General features: G+C 40.6%; 1 protein-coding gene across 1 annotated transcript in view; it reads left to right on the top strand.

Moving 5' to 3' along the window:
- Positions 1 to 24,060, top strand: part of PREX1 (phosphatidylinositol-3,4,5-trisphosphate dependent Rac exchange factor 1) — a 119,925-nt gene that overhangs the window by 12,456 nt on the left and 83,409 nt on the right. The window contains exons 4-5 of the mRNA XM_035900120.1: positions 11,176 to 11,280; positions 14,907 to 15,008. Of these exons, the coding sequence (XP_035756013.1) occupies positions 11,176 to 11,280; positions 14,907 to 15,008 (207 nt within the window). The remainder of the gene's footprint in view (positions 1 to 11,175; positions 11,281 to 14,906; positions 15,009 to 24,060) is intronic.

Raw genomic sequence — 24,060 nt, 5'->3', positions numbered from 1 at the left:
TGATGTATCTGGAGGCACCAGAGAGGTGTGAAGTGGCTGGCAGCAGCAAGGATAGGTAGCAGAGACTGTATAAATGGTTTGGCAGCTTATGTAAGGAGAAGCCTGCCTTTTCCTCTGTCTTCATGCAGCAGAAGTGTCTAGAGGAAAATGTAGGGTATTCTGGTAGTCACCTCTGAGCAAAAGGAGAAAGTGTTTTTTAGGATAATTCAGGTTATTTCTCCCAGTATTATTTCTGCAGGTTTCTCCTACAACTGGCGGTAAGCACTGGAGATTTCAGTAATCTTTGGCCACTGTACCCCCTTCCAGAAAGGCCACATTGAGTCCTATGCCAGGCCCAGATTTTGCAAGTGCTCCAAGTGACTAACAGCTGCAGCAATATCATAAAAAAAAATGTTTTTCGTTTATTTGCTGCCTCATGTGGGAATAACTATTGATATGTTAGTCTTATGCTACATTCACAGCAGGGCACTGATGTCATTTTACGGATACAGTAGATTGAAGGCAGTACAATTTGAGGGTGTAGGCAAGCTGCCAGATGTGGTTGCTTGCATGAGGCTTATAAATGGTAACTGTATAGTAGATATCGAAGCACACACAGTCAAGGTCTCTCTGCTGCCTTGATTTTCAAGTGACTGCTCTTATCTGCAAATTCTGCTGCAAGCAGAGCTCTACTGACCACCACGGAATTCATCAGACTACACAGATATTCCTTGGATCAAAAAATAGCCCCCCAAAGACTGCTCCTGAAGGATAAAAATCATCCCTGACAGATGTTTTCCTCCTCCTTGTTAATCCCCTTTTGGCATAGCTTCTGGCAAAGCCATGCAGACAGAGGCTACTGTGTCATCGCATCAGTTTCAGCCATGTGACAGAACCATCGTATGCTCTGCTTGAATTAGCACAGGAAGTTTTCTGGGAGCAATCAAATGGTCCTAGCTCCCAGTCCTTTATTTTGGTTCAGAGCCCATAAGTGCAAATTCAGTGTGTTGGAATCTTTTCATTTATTCAGAGCTAGAAAGAAGCTATGAGGCACAAGTATGCATTAATGATGGTGCATACTACATATCTCAGTATTCCTGAAGTGAGAGGGGAGCAAAGACAAGAAAGATGCAACCGGCTCTGCTCTGCACATGTGGCCAGCTTGCAGGAGGAGTTTGAGAGAAATACTTTGTGCAACCTTGAATAACAGAAGGTACAGAGTTGAACCTGGGTACGTGCTGAGGGGAAGGCTCCTTGAATTCCTGATCTTGTCTACTCCTGCAAAACCAGAGAGAAACTGGTTTTAAACCACAAACGGAGGTTTCATTCCTGTCTTTAATGATTAGAATTAATTTACAGATTATTATTTTTCTGAATTACTGCCACATCACCAGCCACCAGGCTGAATCAGTGTCACATCTGGTGAATAAATTCCACTGAATAAAGTTGAAAAGCTGAGTGTTACAGTAAGGTGCTTAGGAAGATGTTAGATGCAATCACTTCCCACACTGAATGCCAGGAAGATGAAGACTGGCTCTGTCAGGCTGTACGCTATGGCGTTCAGAGCGGTGTCACCCACTCACTGTGTAAGACCTGGGAGACTGCTTCCAATGTGAAAGCTGGTTTGACTGTACTGCAGATCTGCCTGAAACAGGTGATAGGACAAGAGGGAATGGCCTCAAGTTGTGCCAGGGCAGATTTAGATTAGGTATTAGGAAAAATTTCTTTACAGAAAGGGTTGTCAGGCACTGGAACGGGCTGCCCAGGGAAGTGGTTGAGTGCCCATCCCTGGAGGTATTTAGAAGAGGTGTAGACGAGGTGCTTAGGGACATGGTTTAGTGGTAGAATGGCAGTGTTAGGTTAATGGTTGGGCTTGAGGATCTTAAAGGTCTTTTCCAACTTAAATGATTCTGTGATTCTATGATTCTCTTTGCAAATGGCATAATTAAAGCAAAGTGATAGAAAATGTTGCCTGTAATATGTATGTCACTGCAGACTCCAGGATTTACTCTGCCCATTCAGGCTTTCCTCCAGTGGCTGTCAATACCGATGGCTGCGTCACCATGCATCAGGAATTCTTCCCCTGTGTAGGTAGCGTTACATCTCCTATATGTGTATTCACAGCTTCTTCTCATATTTTGTATGAAAATGAGTAAGACTAACAAAGCTGTAGTGGGTTGACCCTGGCTGGACACCAGATGCCCACCAAAGCTGCTCTATCACTCCCCTCCTCAGATAGACAGGGGAGAGAAAATATAATAAAAGGCTTGTGGGTTGAGTTAAGGACAGGGAGAGATCGCTCACCAGTTACCATCACGAGCAAAACAGCCTTGAAATTAGTTTAATTTATTACCAGTTAAATCAGAGTGGGGTAATGAGAAATATAAACTACATCTTAAAACAGCTTCTTCCACCCCTCCCTTCTTCCTTGCTTCAACTTCACTCCTGAGTTCTCTACCTCCTTCCCCCCAGCAGTGCAGGGGACTGGGAATGGCGATTGGGGTCAGTTCATCACACACTGTCTCTGCAGCTTTTTCGTCCTCAGGGGGAGGACTGCTCACACTCTTCCTGCATGGGTCCTTACCACAGGCTGCAGTTCTTCACTAACTGCTCCAGTGTGGGCTTCTCTCTCCATGGGGTCACAGCCTCCTTTGGGCGTTCCCCGGCTCTGGTGTAGGGTCCTCCCCAGGCTGCAGGGGGACAGCCTGCGCCACCATGGGCTGCACCAGGGGCTGCAGGGGAATCTCTGCTCTGGTGCCTGGAGCACCTCCTCCCCTTCTTCTGCAGTGACCTGGGGGTCTGCAGAGTTGTTTCTCTCAGATATTCTCACTCTCTATTTGGCTACAGTTGCGCAGTTTTTCCCCCTTCTTAAGTATGTTATCCCAGAGGCACTACCACCATTGCTGACAGTCTCGGCCCTTGGCCAGTGGTGAGGGCTGTCTTGGAGTTGTCTGGCATTCTCTGTGTTGGACATAGTGGAAGCTTCTGGCAGCTTTTCACAGAAGCCACCCCTGTAGCCCCCCCACTACCAAAAACTTGCCATGCAAACCCAATAAAAAAGCTTATGTGTTTATAGCAGCTTTTACCCTGGCAATTTATTCCCCTTAGCACATGCATATTCAAATCACTAGGGATCATTTAGCTATGAGATTGCAGAATTACCTTTTAGTACATGTCTGAAGGCCCCCTAAACTAGGGGCCTTTATCCCATTACATAGGCCTTTTAGAACCACTGAGCTCAGTGAAAGGGAACTCTCAAATGCTGCTCTTGTGGTTTGCAAGCATTTTACACTATTCTGTACTCCTGTCAGTGAAATACTAGATCTCATGTGGCAGAGATTTGGTCTCTTATTTACAGGTACATCTTTGTGTGTGATAGGTTCAAGTCCCTTTCTTCCAGAAAATGATTTCTAATGCATGGGAAAGAAAGGCAAATGATTTCCTGCTTCTATCTCCTGCAAAGTGAGTTTGATCCTTGTGATTTCATTCGACTGGTTGGTCTCATAGGAAATCTTCTCTAGACTTGAAAGAGGTTGCTCACCTTCATCACACTCGGGTATCTGGAAGGATAACCTTTATTTACAGCAGGTAACTTCAGTAGCAATAAAAGCTTCTGTAGGGAGCCAAGAAAGGGACGAATACAATGTAATTCATTCTGTGTGTTTTAGATCCTATCACAGCAAGACTAGAGCCACAATATTTTGGTGCTACTACTTTAACAAAACACCCTCAGGTATTTTAACGGCTAGTAATGTTTTTCTCTTTATATTTCAGATCTTATTTTCTAACATCGAAGACATTCTTGGTGTTCACAAGGAGTTCCTGGCTGCTCTGGAATTTTGTTTACAACCAGAACCTCAGTCTCAGCATGAACTGGGAAATGTTTTCTTAAAATTTGTAAGTACAATGACTTAACGCTATCTGAAAATGCAGTTTCCTGTCATAAGCTCCCATGCCCCTTTGCTAGCCCTAGTCTCTAAGGCTTGTGGCAATGCTGACAATGTGTGTCTTGTATGAAAGTTGTAGGTAGGGTGGGAAAAAACTTGTGAACGAGGTTAGAACAATGGAAACCACATCAAACTCAGCTAAACAACAAGGTATTTTTAGAAACTCTTCGTTTTCCCATTGAATATTTTTTTCCCTTTTTTTCTCACCCAGCTAATCACATTTTATTGCTGAGACTTTGTCAGCTTTGGTTCCAAATGTTTCAAAAAAGCAGCACAAGTTCCAGTAAATTAAATAGGGCTTGTGTGTACTGTTTTAAAATGTAAAAAAATTGAAACCCACAAATTACAAACAGAGGACAATATATCATTTACAGTAGTTAGTGTCTGTACTTACATTTATCCTTCAGTAAAGGAAAGGTAGTGTAAGATGGCTTGTCTTGCTGAAATGGAGCACAAGTTACAATGTGCAACTTTTTACCACGGAATAAACGAGTACCTGCATTCTGTAGCTCAGAAATTAATAAAATTTGGCTTTTGGATTTATAATGTTAGTTCAAGAATGCCAGAGATACAAAATGCGAAGTAGTCATATGACACAAATTCACTCGGCCAGTTCCAGGTTGTTTAGAACATTTTGATGAGTTACTTTTGTGTCATCTGACTTTATGCCTGATAGCTGTATTATTTGTTCTCCTTCTATATCCATAATATGATCATATATACCAACCTGATCCAGTCAGATTGGTATTGTGAAGTGATCCAGGAAAGTACAGACCCATGTGCAATTGCAGCTTATGATCCTACCATTGCTTCTCTCATTGTAATTTCTTTCTTATACTGTGAAATTCTTCCTGTGTTAGATTATTGTTTTGTTTTGATTTTAACTTGGCCCAATTTTCAATCATGTACGTGTGCCATCCTTTGACTAATGTATATATAGAGCATACTGTGTATGCAAGAACAGTTATTATATACACCTGGTTACAAACTGGACTCATTTAAATGCAAAGTTACCTAATTTACATGTATAATAATTTAAAGTTGCACATTTTTTTCACTTGGAGCAGTCCTCTGGAGATGTTTGAAAATTAGAAAGCACATGCATAGTAGCCATTTCTTCAAATTCTTATTAACTGCATTAAGCCACAGGCCAACTTCCTATTAAAATATGTTCTATTATGCTTTCATAATAAAAATTCATGCTTTCACAGTTCATCAGGTTTGAGCAGACAGGAATTATACAGTCATTCATTACTCATAGAGCTTTACCAATTTCACCCCCCTTGTTTAATTTTTATTTATACTGTGACAATTATTAAAATAGTGTTGGAAAGCGTTATATTGAGACCATGCCCAAAAATTGTATCAGATATGAGAACTGACTGTCAGCTGCTGAAAAAACATACTGATGAACTTACTTAAAGCCTTGAATACCCACTAGAATCATTGCCTACCAACAAGATGTGCGATACTAATGTATTAGTACTCATTAGCGAGGGTAGCAAAATTAGGCGGCTTTCGAGTCAAATTGTCTACTGTGTTTTGGAGTGGCACTGAATAACCAGAAGTGTTAACATCCTGCCATTTGACTGAATTCAAGCCTGGTATATGTAGTCATTGGTACTGTTTTCTTTTGTATGAACACATAATTTTGTAACTTTATTACTGTTAAATTTAATAACTATGTAATGTTCCCTATTTATTAAATATGCAACAATACAGGAATTATGAGACTGTAATGCATAGGGATGAGTGCTGGTGAGATTTTGTCTTCCGAGAGAGGCAGTTTGATTGAGAACAGCTTACATAACTGTCTGTGGAGTGCATTGCAAGTGTACATCAACTATTTCTTGATCCCCTGGGGAAGAAACAGCTTATGCAGAAGGGAGTAAAGCATATATTTGATTCAGAATATATAGAAAAAGCTGGTCTCATCCATAATTACCTTAAGGAAATTTAGGAATACCATTAGGAGCATTGTGGTCCCTCAAGTCTGAGTAAGGAACAGTCAACAGAAGATTATCAAGAGAGGAGGAAATAATCTGTCCTTGCATGCAGATTGTGCCTAAGTTTTAGAAGATAAACTTCACTGGGAGTATTTGGGAGAGAGGGAGGTGGGATTTGTGTCCTGTCATAGTAAAGGCTTCCATAGTGAGTCTCCAGCAAGTGACAGGGAGATGCCAGTGGCACCTGTGGTCAGAGTGAGTCTTTGGTTCATTTCTGCTCAGGCTTCCAAAGCTCCATTTCCCTAATTGGGGCTGTTCTGGTGAAGCAGAGACATTGATAAAAAAAACTCTGTGCCTCAGAAACAGGACTCCCAAAGGTGTTTCCATGGTGCTGTGTGGTGGTTTAACCCCAGCTGGCAGCTAAGCACCACACAGCCGCTCGCTCACTGTCTGCCTCCCCTCCCATGCCCTGGTGGAATGGGGGAGAGAAACAGGAAAAAAAAGTAAAAACTTGTGGGTTGAGATAAATACAGTTTAAGAAAACAGCAGAGGAAAAGAGTAACAATAATAATAATGATAAAAGAATATACAAAACAAGTGATGCACAATGCAATTGATCACCACCTGCTGACCAATGCCCATCCCATCCCTGAGCAGTAATCACTGTCCCCCAGCCAATTCCCCCTGGTTTATAGACCGAGCATGATGTCATATGATATGGAAAATCCCTTGGGCCAGTTGGGGTCAGCTGTCCTGGCTGTGCCCCCTCCCAGCTTCTTGTGTACCTGATAGCACATGGCAAGCTGAAAAGTCCTTGACCAGTCTTAAGCACTACTTCACTACAACTAAAACATCAGTGTGTTATCAACATTCTTCTCATACTAAAGCCAAACCACAGCACTATGCCAGTTACTAGGAAGAAAATTAACTCTATCCCAGCCAAAACCATGGCTGAAACCCCCCCCCCCCTTTTTTTTTTTTTCTTTAATGGTGTACAGTATTTTGCCACTACAGGCCATTACAGAACACTTGAGCCTTCCTGGAGAAAAAGCCAGCCATGCACATTGTTAGCCAGTTAACCCAGGGAAAACACGGGTAACATATTTCTTTGGTTTTTCATTTTCGGTAAGGTTCTCTTGTTGTTGCAATGAACTTAGAAGAAGTGCTAGGAAGAACACCCTCAGTGCTGCTTTTTCATTATCATCAAATCATGGTGTATCCTCAGGGGAGGTTTGCAGTGAGGAAGTGACATAAGAGCTGTGAATCTTGAATGTACCAGTGTATCTTCTGTCATGATCACCTGGCAAGGTCATTCTTAGTCCTGATTCTGAACCCAGCCCTTGTCAACATCCAGGTGTTAGCACGGGTGCTTTTCTTCAGAAATTCAATGTTAAAAATGCTCATAAATTTGGTGAATAGCCTGAGAATTCTTGAAGCACATTTTTTTCCAGACACTGCATTTCTTAGTGGTGCATGTTTTCTGTAAGTTTCCTTGTATCCTGTATCCTTGATAGAGATCCCCAGATTCCCCGTGTGGCATTCTACCAGACTGCAGAGCTTGGGTCCCATTTGCGAGATCTATGTATCCTAAATTTCCTCTAATCTACATAGTCCTGACTACCTTGGCCTTGAAGAGCCCCACTCAACAACAGTCCACCGATCTTCAGAAACAGGACACTGCTTTTAGTTGTCATGAGCCTCTCAGAGTTGATCCATTTATAACGACATGAGGACTTTCTCCCCTGGATCTCCAGCTCAGAAGGATTCAGATCTTGAGTAATACCTGAAGAAAGCAAGCAGATTTTGCAAGGGTTCCAAAAGAGCAGTCACTGCACATTGACTTTTTGAAGTATTTTAATATATGATGAAATTAATTTGCTCTGATATTCAGGTGTGAAAAATTGTTTTACTTCAGAAGACAGACATTGTTTGCCCTAGCGTACTCCATTTGATCAGACGATCATGAGAAGTTCATTGTCTGATGCTAGGTGCTAGAATTTCTTCTTGGGGTTGTAGTTCAGTATGACCGTAACAGACAGTGAAGAACATACTTAAACAGTCATTCAAAATTCAATCTTCAGCCTTAAACAAGAGACGGCATGCAGGACAAGTCTTTAACATCAAAGAGAGCATGTACACCAAACTTGGGGTAATTACACCTCATCAGCATAGGTTCTTCTGTGCAAGTCATGAAAATGTATGACTGTCTGCAGAGCAGAAGGGCAGAGAATTGACAGATGCTTCATTTCTGGTATTGCTATACTGCTAGAGGTTTGGTGACGTAATGGCTAGAAACTTATTTGAGGGAAACATGTTTTCTGCTCATTTTTAGGAGCAATGTTGCATGAGTGTTCAGTTTTATTGTCTTAAGTCATCAGGGATCTTGTTTTGTTGAGAATTGTATCTTTGTTTAGGTGTTTCATGTTGACAAAATGGGTTTCAGCTTGCTTTGAAACAAGAAAATGCTATGCCTTGTTAAAAATATGTCCAAATAAAATTGCTACAATTTTCCAAATGTCTTATTTGCTTTTTCTAGTCAAAACTATTTTCAAATTTGCACTAACTTCTGGGCAGTTCTAATGGACCCAAAAGAACATATTTGAAGAATAAACTATCGGTTAAAGATTTATTTTAACAAAACTAAGAGCAGTATAGACATTTCTGTCACCAAAATCAGAAGGTCTAGCTGTGTATCCAGCAGATTTGCTGAGTAAGAATGTGCCATTTTTATGTGGTCACATCTCTGACCATAATTGCACTTTAATATAGAGTAACTGCAGGTTCAGAATTCCTGGGCTAACATCTGTAATTATGTAACTGATCATTTCCTCACCAGGAGAAGGGAGAGTCCAGGACTGAATGTCACCCAGAGAGGAAATTAAACACTTCAGACACTGAGTAATTTAAAGCGTAGTTTTCATATTTGTGGGTCTCATGCATGAAGGACAGCTGGAAAAGACTTGGTGAAAGCTCTCTGGTGTGTGTATAATTATTGTACTGACTTGAGCAAAGGGATTTTGTCATGATCTAAATATAACCTTCCAAAACTCCAGGCACTCAAATCTGCAGTCAGAAACCTGAGCAATGACATTTTGTGTGCATTGATATAACGGATGCTGTTGTGTTAATGGTTACTATTTTTAGTTTCAAGCACGCTGCTTGTGTGCATCCAGGGAAATGAGGAGAGGTGAGAGGAGGAAATGTAGGAGAAACTTGTATATCTGTCTTCTCATTCTTAACTCCCCAGTTTTTGTGGTTGAAAACAATGCCATGCCTGTCAATTGCCTCTTTTCTATTGTGCTGTGGACCCAGCCCTGCCTTTTCCTGCATCTCGTGGTCAGAAGCCTTTGTTTCTTTTCAGCTTCCCAGTATTAAACTGCAGTACTAATATGAACAGCTGTCGATGAAGCATAAAAGTCTTGAATATCTGCATTCCAGCTCTTTGCACCATACTCTTTGTGGATGTTGTTTTATTTGCTTTGTACCATTGTTGTTGTGTTTAGACATACATATATTTATTCTTAATTCTTCCCTTGGAAGTACAAGGATGGAAAAAAAAAGTCATCAGATTAGTGATAATCCAAACCCCAAATCATTTTACAGTCTCTGAACATGTACATCTAGCCATTGAGCATCTGACCAGAATGTCAAATTCTCCTAAACTAATATTAACACAATTTCTTTTCCATGTGATAGTAGTGAAGGGAACGCACAGTGAGTGCAGCTGTATTCCCATGGATGCATGTTACTTAACTCCTTCAGTTGGTGGTAGTTTTTTGCTTGGATCACTAAGAGCTATCTTAAAAGTAGCTAGACACTGCAGATATCTTCAGCTAACACAGGAAGCTCTACATTGATGAAGAGTGCCAGGAGTCCAATCAAAACTGAAAAAAAAATTAAATTCCTACTTCTGGGGAGATTAAAAGTTTCAGATATAGTGTTTTCAAGTCAGGTTCCTAATTATTAATTACGTGAATACCACAACAAACTCTGGAGGGCATTGTCTACATATCCCTGAGATGCCAGCTCTGGAATGCCTCGCCTATTACCCCTGGCAGAGTGCCATGCTAATGAATCTAAATTACTATTGATATGCAAAGTAGCTTGTCTGAGTACCTCTGCATGGCGCTGCATCATGGCATAGAAGAAAACCTGAACCAGGAAAGAAACTACTATTGTGAGAAGCACCCAAAAAATGATGGGTCTTTTTGGCTTCTGAATCATTTAACCTGACTAAAGCCTAATAGGCTCTTGGCACCTCCCACCCCTTTTTATTCCAGGGAATGTAATGCTGGAATCTTGTAACATAGCTGCTGAAAGTTCAGCCCTTCCCAACCACCTTGAAAGGATCTACTCGCTCCTTGCCTGATCTGTTCAGGCATGGAAATAGTTGTTGCTGCTTCTTTTGTGAATTACTTCAGTGTCTCCAGTTGTCTGATGTTTGCAATGGGTTCAGAATCTCTGATCATTTTAGAAGAAGTTGCACTGTCTTTGATTCTGGAGATCAGTAAAGCAGAACTTGGTGCTGCCAGCTGACCCTTGTGTCTTAACAGGGGATTTCATTCTGGTGGGTGTGACATGTTCCGGTGTAAGTACCTCAATCTAGTTGTGAAGCTACCTTTCCCTTCCTTTAATTTCTGTAACTTGTTGGTTATTTTGTGTGTATTTGCTGAAATTCTTCCATTTAGGGAAACTGTTATGGACAACTGACCCACTGTTTAGTGTTGCATCAAAATAGTGAAGTTTACTGCTTGTTTCAGAACACGAAGTGAACCAGCCAACTCATTGGGGTATTCCCCTCAGCCCTGAAAGGCAGGGGTTTTCCAGCTGCTTGCTTTATGTTATAGTTCCCCTCCAGATCTCTGAGCTTCTTCCAGGCTTTGATTCTTCCCAGCCACCTCTGTTTCTTCCTCCTGCAGGAGTGGTCAGCACAGCTCAGAAATGTCAGCCCACTTGCTCCTGGCTTTACTGTGCTTCTGGCTACTCTGCTGAAATATCCTTACAACACATGCAAGTATCCCTTCTTTCAGCAACGAATATATTATTTCAGTGATGCATTAAGAGGAAAAGTGATGGAAGTCTCTGTGCTCAGAAAGCTGATGTTAACAACAGAGTAAGTTAGGAATTAGGGAAACACCTCTATACATGATTCACATTGGAGGAGTATCACACACTTCACGTAAACTGCAACCCTAATGCCACTCTGACGGCACACCCTTTGTAAAGAATTTGGTGTCAGACTGTGACAAAATAGTCACTCCAGTTTTGTCTGAGTCAATAAGTTACTGTGTTTTTCCTTGCAGAAAGACAAATTCTTTGTGTACGAGGAGTACTGTAGCAACCACGAGAAAGCACTCAGACTGCTGATGGAATTGAACAAGATCCCAACAGTGAGAACATTCCTCCTGGTAAGCACCTTCTCTAGCACTCTTGACTTAATGGTCTGACTTTGCACTGTACTCATAATAACCTGTTGGTATCCCAGGAACGCCGGGCATTTTGCAGATATTACCCATTCCAGGTATGCAGCACTCTGGATGCGTAGGTATTGAAATCATTGATGAGTTCAGGCACAGACTAAGCACAGCTCTGGTATGAGCAATTTCAGTGGAAACAGGAGGTTTTCTTAAAGAAGCAACAGGAAAATTGAGCAAAATTGTGAAAGCAGTAATGCAATAAGTCAGCAGCAGGGCTGTGACTAGCTTCCAGTGGATCTGATTCCCTGCGCAGTTCTCCAACTAGCTCACCATCTGCAGACCGACCAGAAAAATGTGGCCTGCTTCTGTCACCCTTTTCCCCACAAGTCCAGCTGTGGGCAAGAAACATGGTCTTGATGAATCGTTTTGACTGCGTCATTGCTGCTTGTATCAAAAACGGCCCAACTCTCCATCCAACCCATGATATATTAGTATCTATGTTGGGAGGGACTGTGGCATACAGCTTTCAAATACCTCTGTAGAGACTGGGCTGGGAGGAGAAACAACCAGTAGACGGTGCCTTCTGCACAACATTCCTTATTTTTCTTTCTTTTTCGGGATGATTCTCCTTCTTAGCCTTCACCGCAATTCTGCTTGATTTTGGGGTGTCTTGTTTTTCTGGCCATGGATGCATGGCATTTGGCATGGGGTTGGCATGTAGGTGAGGGACTAATTCAGCACATTAGCTTTTTTTTCTTGGTAAATGCTATGAGGCAAAAGAAAGGCTGTCTTTCTGCTCGTCTTTTTTCCTTTCTGCCAAAGGTCTGCTCCTTCCCAATATAGTACAGCAAAAGAGAACTTCTGCATAAATGTCTGTCACAAGCAGGGCCAGAGCATTCTTTTAGCCACAAAATATAGGCCTTGGAGGGAGCAGCAGGGACAAGCACTCATGTTATTGGGTAGTCAGAATCTCTTTGTCGTGTCTGAGTTTTAATGAACCTTGTTAAAACATTAGTTTGAGTCACCAAATGACCCCTTCCTTGTTCGTGAGTTCCTCTGGCTGTTTCTGTTGGGGAAACTAATGAGAAAGAGGAGAGACAAAATTGCATATAAACACCATCCTTCCCAACATTCAGTGTTCTCCACTTCCACTGGATTGGCAAAAGCTTCCTGTCTGTGTTACTGGCAGAACCTGGCAAACTGATTACGAGGCACATAAAAGATGTTGCACTGTCTGCTGTGGCTTGCTGCAAGACCTGAATTCAGAAGACTCTTAAAATAGCAGTAAATATCGGAGGAGGGGCTATACTGTCTACTTCGTGGCTGCTGTAATTTCTTCTAGGCCTCCTTTCTCTTCTCCACTGCCTCCTAAAGCCAATGCTATAATGCCACCTGTCCTGGTTTTGGCTGGGACAGAGTTAATTTTCTTCCTAGTAGCTGGAACAGTGCTGTAGTTTGGATTTAGTATAAGAATGTTGGTAATACCCTGATGGTTTAGTTGTTGCTGAGCAGTGCTTACACCAGTCAAGGATTTTCCAGCTTCCCCTGCTCTGCCAGGGGCACAAGAAGCTGGGAACGGGCACAGCCAGGACAGCTGACCCCAACTGGCCACAGGGCTATTCCATACCATATGGCTGTGCGGTGTTTAGCTGCCTGCCGGGTTAAACCACAACATCACCATGCAGAGAAAGCTGCATTAAAATACAAAGCTTTGCTTGTGAGGATAAATTTGTCCTGATTGCTCCCTCACAGCTGCTGAAATACAGAATGTGGGAATGTGTTTGAAAAATCAGTAAGTGTAAAAGGGCAGTTTTGAGCCCAGAGCTAGAGAGAGGGCTGAAAGAAGAGACAGGAAGGACTGAATCACTCGAGACCTGGAAAATTGGACAGGGAGCATTGTGAGCTGGTAGCCAATGCCACAGATCTAGAATAGCCTGGGGAAGGGTTATTTTACAGACAATTGTCTGTAAAAATACCAGTTAGGACTAATGAGATTTATGTACGATGTCCATGAACATTCCTTGAAGAGGAGAATTGTTGAACTACAGCCAAAACCCCACTAAATTTCAGAGTGTGTCTGAGCCATAGCACACATTTCACAGGGGAAAACGTTATCAGTGATGCCTCAAAGCAAGCACATCTTGGCTGAACTGAATTTAAACTTCAGCTTCTGTTGACAGGACAGGTTTGCAATTGGGGTGATTTTTGGATCAAAGTTGTCCAGATTCATGGTTGAACATAGGAATGTAGACTAGTTTATCTGAAATAGATTTGAAGTCCATCGGAGACTACTACCTGTCTCTGGCAGCAGCCAGTAACAGACTCTTCAGGGAAATACGTAAAAAGCTTACAGTAGGTCAGTAGTTCTTTATCACAGAGAGATTGCAGAATATTGTGACAAAATGAGGACAGGTCAATGAATGTAGATTTTTTGTTTGTTTGTTTGTTTTTCTTTCAATGCCATACCCAATTCTTATACTCCCCTTCCATGTCAATCCTGAGAAATGAATTTCCATAATCTATTAAGAAGTTGAGCATCACTTATTTCGAGGTAGTGTGTGCAAATTTATCTGTGAAATGATTCTTCTGGAATGTAGGGCCCCTCCAAATTCATATGAACTCATTGTGTGAGTATTGCAAAGGTTGATCGGTTACTGCTTCTGTTCCTCAACCTGAAATCTATTTGGACTTGGATTTCTTTGGTGTATTGGTCCAATACTTCTCCCCTTCCTTACTGTGTTTAAACACGGTAAGAAAGAGAGTAGTATTTTTTCTAGGTAGATAAATGCCCTTCACCTTCTTTCTGTTTGGAAGTCACAGAGCTTCACAAAACTAATGCTGAAACCCAAATTTTTTTTTCTTTTTTAATGAGCATCAGAATTAATGAAACCTGATTTCCTTAAATTTCATTGCCTCTTGCACCTCCTACCTACAGGGTAGCCTTGCCTGCATGTCACATAGCTTTTTTTTGCTCGGCAAGCAGCAACATGTGTGTGACTGGTTGAGAGCTACATGTATGCCGGTTAGCCAGCCAGTGTGCCAATGCTGTTTGTTCAGCTGTGCTTAGACATAATGTTTTGCCAGAGAATTGATGGATGTGATGCAGATGACTCATTTATTTAAATTCCATTTTGATTTCTTTTAGGCATAAGTATTGGACTAGAGTTAATTACATGATTACTTGTTAGTAGGTTTTATTTTAGCCTCCAAGAGTTTTCTGGACCAACAATGCAAACTTCGCATAGTGAACAAAGACAAATAGTCATATCAATTGTGGGGGTAGGCTGGATTCTTTTAGGTAATGGTGCATCTAGGTTGGCTGATTGTTGTCGTATTGTTACGACATTTTTTGTCACCAGCTGTATAATATTGCTCTGGGAAGATATGTTTCTACACAGCCACTGTTATCCACAGCAAACTTTCTTTTGCTGATGCACGAAGAACTTTGCAAGCTTGGTGGCTGTATTTCAGTGGTGAATGAATTCCCATTTCCTGTCTCTTAGGTGTGGCAAAGTGCTTTCTGACCGTAATACATGTTACACGAATACAAAATCATGTCAAAAAGCATCTGAAAGCTTTGTGTCTGAGGTAACATTTCTTTCCTTTTTTGATTATAGGGTTGCATGCTTTTGGGAGGCAGAAAGACGACGGACATTCCACTAGAGGGTTATCTGCTGACTCCAATTCAGAGAATTTGCAAATATCCACTTCTGCTTAAGGTAAACCAAAGAAAGTATTTCTCCAGATGGTTGTTTTATTCTTGGAATGATTCTGCAATTTTTTAGTCCTGACTTTTGGTGTCACTACTACCTTCCGGGTTTGCATTTCTAAAATTTGGATCCTCTCTGAAGAAAATGGCTTTTTATGGGTACAGTCAGAAAGCTGGCTGGTGCTGACAGGCTGCTGAATCTTGTAGTGATGTGGGTAGCCCAGACAGGGTAACTTACTGACTAACAAATGCCTTTTGACTTCAGTTCTCTTCAGATGTTTACTAGGGTTTGTAAGTGCTATTTTAGCCACTTCCTGAAAAGCTGTGTTCAGATAGAATTGTATCAGTGTTCTGAGGGACTGGATGGCTCTGGGGACTGGAAATGGGATACATCTTTCATCACAGGGTCTCTAGTTTAAGTGTGTTCAGGTCAGTAATGATCAAAATCCTGTGTCATCTGACAGCTGTTTGGCAGCTTGTTTGAAAACTGTTCGGTCTCCTCAGATGAGTTCCCAATGGACAGGTGTCATTGCAGAAATGACTACTGCAGTTGGCACTAATTGGCTGCCTCGCTACTATTCTTACCGTAAGAGCTAAAGAATAAAAGACCTAAAAAGAGCTAACTTGCCTCTCATCCCTCCAGGTCAGGGCTGGGTCACATGTCTGACAGGGACAAGGAGAGGGAAAAGGAGGAAGCAGTTTCTGGGGGAGCTTGCATCACCAGTGGCCTTGTAGCTACTCTGAGGCTAACAGCCATCAATCTTCAGCGATGTCAGTCTCTTTCTCAATCAGAATAACATTACATTTACTAAAAGAAAATTAATTAATAAAAAACATAAGAAGAAATTGCCTCATATTTTGAAAGAAAGGTCCCTTCCTAAGTTGTAGAAGAAAGTAAGAATTCTGTTGTGAGCTGTGCTCTTGGTCAGAGGCTGACCACATGAATCAGTGGTATGTCACCTAAAGCTATTGTAGTGCTGTGTCCATACATTCAGCATGAATAAGAGTTTTCATAGGTACAAGCTAGTTAGCTCAATACTGATCTGTTGTTCCGTTTAAAATTGTTTGTTTCATCTGATAAATGTTTAAATTACTTCTTTCCATCCAATTTGAGCTTTCAGAGCCGAATTTTCAAAATATGTCTTTCCTACAGGTGGAATCATTCTGTTGTCTATGCAGCTGTGCCCAAACCCATCTTACAGAAGACATTGATGCACCATTCCTTATGGACCTAGTTACTGGGATTTATGTATATACAGCCAGTTTATCAGTCTAGTCAATCTATCCACAGCTCCACTTTACAGTCTGAACAAACAAAAGCACATGTAATTTAGGCACATAGCAGGAGAAGCTAATGTGTGAGACTGCTACAAACATTTCTTCCACAGTATTAGTAATAGCCAAGACAGGGCAAGGTTGCCTAGATCAAGAAAGCATGTAAATGGCTCTAGCTCTGATTTATCTTCAGAGAGGACTTGTTGTGTAGAGATAATTGAAAACCTAATGATGCCTCAGTTTAAGTCCACTGTGCTTATTTGGGGTTAGTGTGGAGAGAATTTGATGCCTCTTCAGTCTCTGTGGATCTGCATGATGACTGTGAGCAATATCCTTGTGCACAGAAAGGTAGTTCCTATGGCATCCGATATGGTAAACAGCCTAGGAGATGTGGGGACCTTAAAATGTGCATTCCTGACCAAATATTTTGATAGTGTTTATGTTTTCTTGTTTTCGCTCTGTGGTGTGTTGTGTGATTGTTACCTAGTTGTGTGTTCAAGACTGGAAATCAGAGCTTGTTTTGATTCCTTGCAGATACTGCTTTTCTATTTTCCAAGAAACTTCAATCACAGGAAATAGTGGCTGGGTTCTTACTTTTGAACTGGTCTCTACATCTGTGCTGTTACTAAAAGATGAAGTGTTAATGTCCTGCAGATTTCCTGTCATGGCTACCCTTTGTATGAAGGGAGTCATTAATGGGTACAGAGCCTGAAGACCAGGTTCCTTCACCTATTTATTCCATGCTGGAAACATCTTCATCTAGCCACAGTGGTCGATATCTGGTGTACCCTTGCTGCACTTATCTAAAAGTCATCTTTATCCAGTTTTATCCCAGTATTTTCCAAACTTCTTGGACCAAAAGATTAAAAAGTGTTAGCACTCTGTATTTCTCATATTTTGCTCTGTGTCTTTGAGAAGCTTGAAGTAGCTCTGAAGTCAGTGTGGTTTCGTGTATCAGATCTGACCACTCAATATATGGACCACCAGTCATCTCTGGAGCACAATTTGGGGATCTCCACTCTAAGCCATGCTCATGGCTGTCTTGGGGAACTCCCTACATTTCTACTACACCTCAGTGCCTTATCTTTTTTCTCTTTTTAGTATGACTTGGATGCTGAATCACCCATGCTAATCAGACCTGCTTAATTTATAAGCTTTTTGGAAAACATGATTATGAGTGGTAGGTTTCTGTCAGTTTGGATAATCTGTAGACTTTTTATCTGCTTGACTTGCAGATTAAAATCTCTATTCTGTTTTAAAAGCTCTTCAAAATACTAGAATGGCAGAACCTGAAATACTACAAAATTTCCTGAAATCTCAAATGCCGTGAGGATGCTGCCTACAGAAACGTAACTAAAATAAACACACTACCTTTGATTACAAGGAAGTAGCATCACTGATTTTGGTAATCTTCAGCTTCAATTTTCCCATTCCTCTGTACCATTCCAGGGCAGGTCTTTTGGAAAGTATGGGGGTCTGTATCAGGGATTGGAAGAACTATGAATGGACCAATTTATCTCGCTTTTCTTTAAGAATTTGTTTTGCAAGGGGGTAGTAAACAACTGACTAGGACAAAATAAATATTTCTAAACCATTCTTCAAATCTTTTCAAGTTCAGTGGCGACTGAAGTATTGTGCTCTAGGGATCAACTATGGGCCTGTGGAAATAAGCTGGTGGTTTCCACTTTCTCACACATGCACAGTTGTATATGTCCAAAGGCCTGCTGGCACAAACCTCCCCGCTTTGAAAGCCAAAACCAAGACCAGCAAGGCTAAGATTGAAACAGAGCTTCTTGCCTTCAAGCGAAGTGGGTTAGAATAAAGATAAATTTGTCATCTGATGGCAACACTGTGCCTGCCTTCTGGGGACTCTGGTGTTTGGCTCTGGTGTGGTTCACCCAGACCGATGTGTACTGGTCCAACAAATACTCATGAATGGGGTGAATGGGAGGAGCTGTGATGAGGCGTCTCGTGATGTTGAGTTCCATTTTTCTATGGATTTCTTTTTGTATACAGGCTGATATAAATCACATGCTGTTCACTACTTGAAATTTCCTGGACAGGAAATAAAATCTTTAAGAAAAAAGCTGAGGGGAGTTTTGGTTTAGCTAGGCAATGAACCTGTCTCAGTGACTGAGATGATGCCATTGCTAAGGGTTGTTGAGTGATGTCTGTGAGCATTAGGAAGTGTAGTTGATGCCGATTCTCAAAGGTAGTGACTCTGTAGTGAATAAATTGTATCCCATTCAAGACTGGTTTGATACTTGTTAGCACAAAAATTACCAGAATGGAGACAAATGTTTCAGACATGAAAACCGCTAGGGGAAATACACTGCAAACCAGGAAAATGCAACTCTCCAAGCAAGCACAAAAAAAAAAAAAAAAAGATTTAAAGATAACCCTCAAATTAAGTGTTTGCTCTCCCTTTGCTACTGAACTGCGGTTATTGCTCCTGAAATAGCTGTTTGTATTCATGGGGATTGGATCTTATTTTATCTAATTCCCAGGGCATACAGATACTATTGTATTCCAGCTGATTAGAAAAGTCATAGACAAGAGCTATCCTACCTTCCTCTTTTATGCTGTTTTTAGCAAGAGTTTGTGAACATCCAGATTTTCTGATAACTTTGATATGACCTCGTTACAAGTATTTAGTATAGCTGAGTAATTAGGTTTGATAAAGACAGTATGAACACGGTAATTCAGACTTGCCTGTGTTTGAAAGTCAACCTGAATAGTAGGGTAAGGCACATATTTAAAATACTATAACTATATTTTGTATAATACCATATGTGAGTATTCTTCTTCAGAATAATAGCATCCAGCATGGAGTTAATTTGGATTACTTAATTAGCAGTAATATACTGGAATAACTCCAAGTGCAGGTACACCTTAAGCATATAGTATCAAAAATTTCCAGTATAAAGTACAGCATTCTGCAAGTAGTGAACTTATGTTTTCTCATCCTCTGATGAAGCTATTTGTTTTTTTTAATTAACAAATGATTGAGACAGAACAAAGATTCAAATGATGGTGATTTATAAATTTCAATTTCATTTGTAGCTTCCATTTTTTGTGAGCCAAACTTTGCAGCTTTAGAATGGCTGATTGTAAACAGGCTTTTTGGTTGGTTGGTTGTTTTTAAAATTTGGTTGCTTTCTTTGGAAGTCTGTCTAATTTGTGAGCCTTATATATTTTGAAGGGTAAGACTCAAACCTAGCCATGGTATTGCATAATCTCTGTGCAAATAGAGCAGTAATTATATTAATATTTTTGTCCCTAGTACTTGCTTCAGACAGCATGCAAGAAAATGAGCACAGAATTTGTTGGTCAGTAAATTAGTTTTATCCCTGGTCCAAAATCTTCCTAGTGTGATTTCCACTTCTTTATATTGCTGTCAAATTTCAGCAAATTATTTTAAGTCTGTCTGAGGATGTAGGAGTTCTGAATATTTGTTACCAATGAGCTGCATTATAAAATTTCCTTAAAAGTGAGAAAGGGGCTTGGACCAGGCTTAAACAAAACAAAACTGTGCTTGCCATGATGGGCATTATGATTTGGTAAGAAGAAAAGAAGCAAAGGCAAACAGATGCACAGACCTTGAGATCCTAAAACTCCAGTGCATGTACGTACACTGGAAAGCTTGCCAAGTAAATATTTCTAGCAGAACTTTTTGGGTTAAGGTATCTCTGTCTCACCATTAATAATTGTATGACTCTGTATTAATTAGTGTGAACTATACTACTTAAGAGTAGAAGCAGCTGTTGGGTAAACCAATCTCTGAACAAAAATAGCCTTTTTCCTTTAATAAAGAGCATTTATGACAGCAAGAAGAAGAAAACCCTAGGGGAGTGGTGATCATGAGTTAATCACACCATTGGGGGTGGGGATTAGGAGCAGTCATTTCTGTCTCCTTCCTCCCAACACAGGAGGAATGTGCAGCACATGATAGCCACACCCCTACAGGCTCCTGATAGCCCAGTGCATGTCACAGAGGTTGTTATTTGTTTGATGTCTGTTCTCCTAAGGAATTGCTCTGACCGTACCCAGAAATGCACATTCCACGTCTGATCCTTTAAAAATAGCTTCTAATGTACACAACTCCATGGATGATTTAGGGCAGTAATTATGTATTGCTCCATGTGATGGAAGACGCATTGGTCCTAGGAGGGAAAGAAAAACCTGGGTGCAAAAAGCTGAGTGACCAGATTCAGAATCCTCTTGAAAAGGAAAGCCCAAAAGTGAGGCACACACAGGCCTTAATAAATGCAGTGCCTGGACTTTGAAAGCGAAAGGTAGGAAACCAGCCACACCAGAAGTGGTGTGGATACAGAACAGGATGAAGAAAGGTTAGCTCCTTTTTCTTCTCCCCTCTTCTTCCTCTCCATTTTTCTCAGAGCTGCTTCTCAGACCTTCTAATTGGCCATAATTGAATATATTTAATCTTTGAGGATTTGGGGTTTTGTCTTTCTTCCTTTTTTTCCTCCCAAGAGAAGTGGTGCTGCTCTTAGATTCATGACAACGTCTGGTTTAAATCCAGCTCTGTATAGCACAACATTAAGAATTACATATACCCTACAGAGTTGTAAGGATCACTGCCAATCTATAAATCATACTTCTGTCTTCCACACTTTTTATATGTAATCACAAATAACTGGTAATATTTATAAAACTGGAAACATGTTTTTATTACATTCCAGTTTAGCATGTGCCATAGTTTTGATGGCATATTGAATATAATCAGTTTTACTGATTTGTCACTGCTTGTCTAGTCTTTACCTGGCAAAAACATTGATATAAATTACAAGTTTTAAAAATATGCAGAATAAAAAAACCTGCTTGGCAGGTACACAGATAGAGCCTGGTGTGACATTTATTTTCTGGTTAGTTTAAGTGGAAAATAAATTCTAATATGAACAAATACTGAAAACTAAAATACAAATATAAAACTTTTGGTAATATTTATATTCACAGAAAGGATGTTTGGTTTTGTTTTTTTAAGAGCACATTTTGGAGCTGAACCGTTTATTAATACAACTTTTTGAACTGATAAGAAAAGCAATACTTTGTCCTTGTTATCTCTGTAATCCTGAGATGGTTGGTAAGTAACCAATGGACGTATCTCTGAAACGGTATTTTATGCATGCACTGGTTTGTAGTGCAAAGTGAGACAGCCTGGCAAGCAATGATTTGCACCAGTCAATACACAATGTTAACATTCTTTGTGAAAAATCCACATTAAGCCATGTCTGGGTGTCCTCAAGAGTATAAAGATAAGAGGAAGGAATTTTTAAAGTACAGAGACTTGTAAATTTCAGCTGCAAAACATGTGTTCGGTTGTCAGTTTTAAGTACACAAACTATCCTTTTTGAGTGGCAAGGGAGGACATGGGGAAGGATGACAGAGACTTCTTTTTTAAAAAAGATCAGTTAAGCAGAATAACATCCTTTTTTCTAAGAAATATTAAAACTATGTTTACATTTAAAAACCCTCTAGTTTCCTCTGCATTGTTCGCTCATCATCCCTCCTGCCACCTCTTTGCATCTTCCTGTGTAATGTTCTTTTCACTGAGTTCTCTCCTCATAGGTTTTTTTGGTTGGTTGGTTGGGGTTTTAAGCACAATTAACAAATAGACAAATGTATGAGCAGCTAATATGTCTTACTTCTTATGCAATTTAGTTCTTACATTTAGATTCTATCATGTTTAGAACTCTTTCAGCCTTAAGATATTTAAAGCTGCATTTGAGATTGAAATACTTAAGCTGGAAATATTTTACTCCATTCCATAATCAAAACATGACATTTCTGAGTAGATTAGATGTAGGTGTCCTGTCCTTCCTTTCTGTACACTGTTTGGGAGGACCCTACAGCTGAATACAGATGTCTTGGAGTGCTTTGTTAGTCCCTTTGTAAAATGAGTTGTGTTCTGTGTGTAGGTGTTATAAGAGAGGCAATCTTTGCAGCTATGAAGAGGAATGAAGTAAAAGGAAAATCCTGTGTCCAGAGGATGCAGTTCCCATTTCTGTCTTAGTTCTTTAAAGAACAGAGATTTTTTTTTTTTTTTCCCCCCCAGCTTATGATATGGATACTTTTGCAACTTCCTCCCCCCCCCCCCCCCCCCCAAAAAAAAAAAAAAAAAAAAAAAAAAGGAACAAAAAAAAAAAAAAAAAAGAGAGAGAGAGTGAAAAGTCAGAGGAAGATGCTAGGGGCTGTGAAAAATACGAGCTTTTCTCCACGAGCTCTACTGCTGGTTTGCCTGAAGGATTAACAAGTCCATACCTAGAAAGTAGATGTGTTTTATGAATTAGCTTAAGAAACTCCTTGCAAGGAATACTTTTCTGCAAGTAGCAGCAAACTCATTTCCTGGCCCTATTAGAGCACAAGTTGCAATATTCCAGACAACAATATATGTGAGCTTTATGGAGGACAAGACAGTCATGCCCAAGGTTTACCATCTGGTCTGTCTCTCAGCTGCCGTTCAAAATGTTGTCAAATGCTCTCAGAGTTTACACATCATAAATCTGTCACTAAAATAAATAAGCACCCAGAGCTCCCTGACTGTAATTCAGAAGTGCTAGGCTGTGCTCTTTCGGGGAATGGCAGTGTCAGAGCAGCATGGGTCTTCCTCAGATGACTTAAGACTAGGCAGTGGTGGGATAAGTTCTCTGCCTGTCTATACTTCTTATGCTGTTGACTGCTCCAGCTAGCACCCTCCCTGCCTTTTCCACCTTCCTCTCCTGCTCCTTGGGCAGAACTGCAGGCAGCTAGGAGGAGTGAGGAAGATGCTGTGTTCATTGCAGAAGAGGCCTGCTGTGAATGAAGAGTTCTTTCTCTGTGTCTTGGTGATATTTCAGAAAGGGATGTTTAGACAGTGCTAATGTATGCGTATCTGTTTCCAAAGCAGTGTGGGTAATGCTTGAGCTGCAGAACTTCATTGGTTTTTAATGACAGTTATTTAGCAAAACTTCTGCATTCTGTTTTGGAAACATGGAGCGGAGGCTAATGGCACCAAGGTGCAACACCTCTCTTCTGCCTTTTCTTTTTGAACACTTATTTTCCTTGGCCTTATCTTCAGCAAAAGTGGGGTAAAAACTTCCATAGGGAATTTCATTTGTGATATCAACTGGCATTTGTAGCAGCCAGCCTCTTTTTCCTGTGCATGTGTTACTCTGTAAATCATCCAAGAGTTTAAGATCATTAACTCCTCTGTCTTAATGGGATTCCCAGCTGTCAGTATCTCCTCTGTCCTCCATCTGACAAGAGCCATTGTCAATTTCCATTTATAATTTTCTGAAAACAGAAATTGTAGCTATGAGTAAATTCTCAAAATACCAAATCTAGGCAAAGAACTGAATAGATGTATTTCATTAGACAAATGTCTGACGTTCCTGTCCATACATTTGGGCCTTTCTGTTTCCAGGATCTGTCTATGTGGGAATGAAAGCACCTCCCATTGCCATATTTTGATTCTCATGAGACCTGTCTCTTGCATTATTTAAAGGAGTCTCACTGGCCCAGCAGTTTAATCTCAAGATGCAGATTTCACTTTAAAAAGTTCTGCAAACCGAGAAGTTAATAAATAAATAAATAAAATACTTTGCACTTCTTTAACATTGGGTCTCAAGATCATTTACTGGTGCTAGTGAATTAAGTCTTCTTCCAACCCAGTGTGAGGCAGCAGAGAGGAAGCACTGAGAGGGTCTGTGCGAAGGCAGAAACAAACCTGTACTACTTTTCACTCTAGCTTCCTCCTTTCAAATATGCCTTCCAATTTTGCTTGTATCTGA

The sequence above is a fragment of the Egretta garzetta genome, unplaced genomic scaffold (genome assembly GCF_000687185.1).
Source record: "Egretta garzetta isolate BGI_Z169 unplaced genomic scaffold, ASM68718v1 scaffold178, whole genome shotgun sequence".
Classification (NCBI taxonomy): domain Eukaryota; kingdom Metazoa; phylum Chordata; class Aves; order Pelecaniformes; family Ardeidae; genus Egretta; species Egretta garzetta.
Note: the sequence above shows the minus strand (reverse complement) of the source record. Positions and strands in the feature narration are given on the sequence as shown.